Raw genomic sequence first — 4,230 nt, 5'->3', positions numbered from 1 at the left:
TAGGTCTTAAAGGTCGAAATAAGACATAATTAGGGTTTATGATTTAATGATTTATTGGAGGATTAAAATAAAAGAGGCACACTTAAAGTAAAAGGGACTAACTTTATAATGTATGAAGTGATGAAATATGAATTTAGATATAATTAAATTAATTAATTAAATGCTTAAAGGGAATTAGAAATGCAAGATGAAAAACACACTAAGGCGCGTGCTAAACCAATCATGGAATTGTACCACCCTAGCAAGGGTGTACAATTTATGACATTACACCTCCCACTTTGCCTTTGTAGTTAGAATTTTTATATTTTAATTGGAGCAATGGTGCAACTTTATTCATATCCATAGTGCACTAGGGCATTTGTGAAATCATGTACATGAGACAAGATATATGTTTAACAAAATTAGATATAATGACTACTGATATACTTCCTTTATAAAAGAATGAAGACAGAAATGAAAATTATATTTGAATGCTAAAATTGCAAAAGAAGTTGATGAACCTCCATTTGTGCATCATCCCAAAATCATCTCAACAAAATTGAAATCGGAGAAATATTTGTAACCAGTGAAGCTACCTACCACCCCCCTAGGCGTGGGACGATTTTCCATCTCAATTACTACTCTCTCGCCCAACTAGCAAATGACTCCATCCCACTCTCTTTATCATCTCACCCAACTAACGGATGACTTAATCTCACTCTCTATCATTCATAAATAATTATTTTGAAACTTTATTCATGTACTACACAAAGCATACCCATTGCACACTAAGGTGCAATTGCTAGCATTATAAAAGAAATTGATAAAACTCAATTAATGGTAACCAATGTGCCTTATACCCCAGATGATATGAACTAAATCGAAATCTAGAGCTGAAGTACACCGCAATTTTCCAACTAAATTACTCCTCTCTAGCTAGACTGGCGGGTGACTGAATTCCACTCTCTTTGCGATGACGGATGACTCAATCCCACACTCAGTCCCTTCTCATAAATGCCCCGGCGGAACAGATGGTGGAGTTTCCAAGTGCCGTAACACAAACGATATCATTCATAAATAATTATTTTGATACATGTTACACTCTGTTCAGTGTTTTTAACAGGTGGATCAATTCCTGGACATAACGCACGCACTATCAGTTTGAACGTTTCCCACTCAAAATTTAAGAGGGAAATCTAAATCTAGTCAATGAATATTTTAACAATAACGTACGTCATATACGGACTGTTTTACACGCACTATGAGTTTGAACGCCTCTCGCTCAAAATTTAACCATCATTTGAACTATTCATAATGTGGTCTCTATAAATATAGCTGGATTTCCATTATCCTTCTGTGTCTTCGTCTTCGTCTTCATCTTCATCTTCATCTGCTGAGTTGTTTGGTGTTTTTCCATTTACCTTCATCTCAGCAGTATGGGGAAATCTATGGTCATCACGCTCATACTTGTTGTCTCCCTCAGTTTATTTAATTTCCATGTCTCCTCAGCTAAGCGTACCATTCTGATTGGAGACCGTCGAATGTTACCTAGTTGTACAGACTGCCACAGATATACTTCTGATCCTACTTGCTGCCATTTGCCACATCATCCTAATTTGTCACCACTCATGGAGGAAGTGGAGCATTCCTCACCACAGCAAAAATCAGTGGAGAAGCATTTCTCAGCAGATGAGAAATCAGTAGAGCGTTTATCAGCAGATGAAAAAACGGCTTAAAAGAAAAAGCCTAAAATAAGGCAGCCAATCTGTTTTGACGGTATAATGGAATAAGTATAGATAAATAAATAAAGCTTCTAATTATTTTTATGGAGTTTTGTAGCTTTAAAGATAGAGTGACTTTTTTTAAATATTAATTTTTTAATTTATGTTTTCTCTAATTTTTAGATTTTTTCTTAATATAAATTATAATTCTAGTTTTTATTTTTATAATGAGTATTTTATATTCACTATCGTGGAGGTGTCCTTGCCGAAGCAAGACTAATCCCCCAGTGTGTACAACCCACTCACAAGGTAGCAACACACACAAAGTTAACACAACATTCATAAATAATGATTATAAATTATTAATCATACCTTTGTTTACAAATAGTTATTCTTGGGCTGCGACCCTAGCTTGTCCGATCATGGATCACAACTTAACGCGTGGGTATGCTCCCCATGGTCTTGAATTCGAGTCCTTGACTGTTTTAACTCTGTGTGTGTTGGTACCTTGTGAGCGGGTCTCCTTAGCGAGGACACCTCCAGATTCCACAATAGTGAATATAAAAACTATAAAAAATTATTCTTAACATAAATTTCAATCCTATCTTTTATTTATACAACCAATATTAAATTAGAGGTATTTCAAATAATAAAGTTGAATGACATTAATAGTCAATACATATAAATTATTATTCATGTTTTTGTTTTTGGTTAATTATTCTTCACAAATTTATAAAATCTTATATAAAATCTTGTTTAAAGCTAAATAAAATTATGACCATGACAACCTTACAAAGAGGGTTTTGAATGTAAAAGATACCAAATTTCATTCTATGTGTGGTATTGATATACTATATATTATAATAATCTAAAATCAATTGTCATTTATTTTAGGAAATAGTTTTAAATTATAACATTGAGGAAGTGATTTATGTAAATTGTTGACATTAAATCAATTAAAAAATTCAACCATAAAGGATAAGTAGTTAGCTAATTTTTTTCTCTTAACTTGGCATCTTCATATTTGTTATGCAAAACTTAACTTGTTAATAATTCAAGTGTATCTATTTTGACAATATAGTGAAAATAATTATAAATAAATAAACCTTCTAATCATTTTCATGGAGTTTTGAAGTTTTAAAGATAGAATCAACATTTTTCAATGTTATTTTTTATGTTTTTTCTAATTTTTATATTTTTTCTTAATATAAATTATAATTCCACTTTTTAATTTTTATAATTAATATTGCATTATAGATATTTGGAATAATAAATTTGAATGACATTCAAAAATAATGATTATAAATTATTATTAATACTTTTGTTTTAAATTAATTATTCTTAACACAAATTTTAATCCTATTTTTAATTTGTACAACCAATATTAAATTAGAGGTATTTTAAATAATAAAGTTTAATGTCATACATAGTTAATACTAATAAATTATTATCCAGGTTTTTGTTTTTAATTAATTATTATTCACAAATTTATAAAATCTTATAAAAGACATTTTAATACATTACATGATGCCAACTATGCTTTGGTTGAAGGTATACTATTCAAAAGAAACTTTGATGATGTTCTCCTTTGCTCCATGGGCAAAGAGAAAGTGGAAAAGATATTCGATGGATTTCACAATAGTTGTATAGGTGGCCATTTTTTAATAGAACATTGTGGATATTATGTATCTAGATTACTTATGACCTACCCTATTTGCAAATTTCTATTAGTCAGTTAAGTGATTCCAAAAATATCAATTCTTCATTAGTAAATACAAGAAATCAACTATACCCTTGAATCCTATGAATTCATACTCTAATGTGTAGAAATTAATGAGAAGAAAATAAAATTAGACGTAAAATGTAAAGAAAAAAGACAAATACTTAGAAAAAATAAATAATGAAAATGGAAATATAGATCGGTGAATCAAAAGGTGGGTGTGGTGGGAAATGGTTTACGTTATTAGTTAGTTAAAAATATATTAGAATAAAATTGAATTTTAATTATTTTACGCTTAGAGTTAAGTAATCTTTCTAGTTAAAAATATATTAGAATAAAATTGAATTTTAATTATTTTACGCTTAGAGTTAAGTAATCTTTCTATCAATAGAGAATGATAAATTGTGAAGAGTGTTCACATGCACTCTTATAGGAATACATTTTGGGAAATGAATGAAAGTTTTGATTCTTTCAACATTCAATTTGTTCCCTAAAAGAAAAATATTAAGTAGATAAATTGAAAACAACTTGTTATCATTGTTGGTGAAACCAAAAATCCAAAAATCCCAAACAATGATTATAATAGGAGACTATTTGAAAATGATGCTCAAAATGCCATGTTTATTCACTAATCATGTGAGTTCACAAAGAGATTGTAGCCGATAATTAAATAAGCTTATGAAGATCAAATTATTCTTATCAAAACTAATAAGTTGCTAAAGGGAATAATCCACTGAGAGAATGTTTTTGATTGTGATGATGCCAATAATAACAATTGGAAGTCTGTCACATATAAAGGAGATTATACTA

General features: G+C 29.7%; 1 protein-coding gene across 1 annotated transcript; it reads left to right on the top strand.

Moving 5' to 3' along the window:
- The first annotated feature begins 1,351 nt into the window (after window positions 1-1,351).
- Window positions 1,352-1,805, top strand: LOC131070025 (uncharacterized). The gene has a single exon (XM_058005576.2). The coding sequence runs from the start codon at window positions 1,416-1,418 to the stop codon at window positions 1,713-1,715; it is 300 nt and encodes a 99-aa protein (XP_057861559.2). The 5' UTR covers window positions 1,352-1,415; the 3' UTR covers window positions 1,716-1,805.
- The last annotated feature ends 2,425 nt before the right edge of the window (window positions 1,806-4,230 follow it).

Source organism: Cryptomeria japonica, chromosome 3 (genome assembly GCF_030272615.1).
Source record: "Cryptomeria japonica chromosome 3, Sugi_1.0, whole genome shotgun sequence".
In the NCBI taxonomy this organism is placed as follows: Eukaryota; Viridiplantae; Streptophyta; class Pinopsida; order Cupressales; family Cupressaceae; genus Cryptomeria; species Cryptomeria japonica.
The sequence above is the reverse complement of the archived record's forward strand: the minus strand, read 5'-3'. Positions and strand labels throughout refer to the sequence as shown.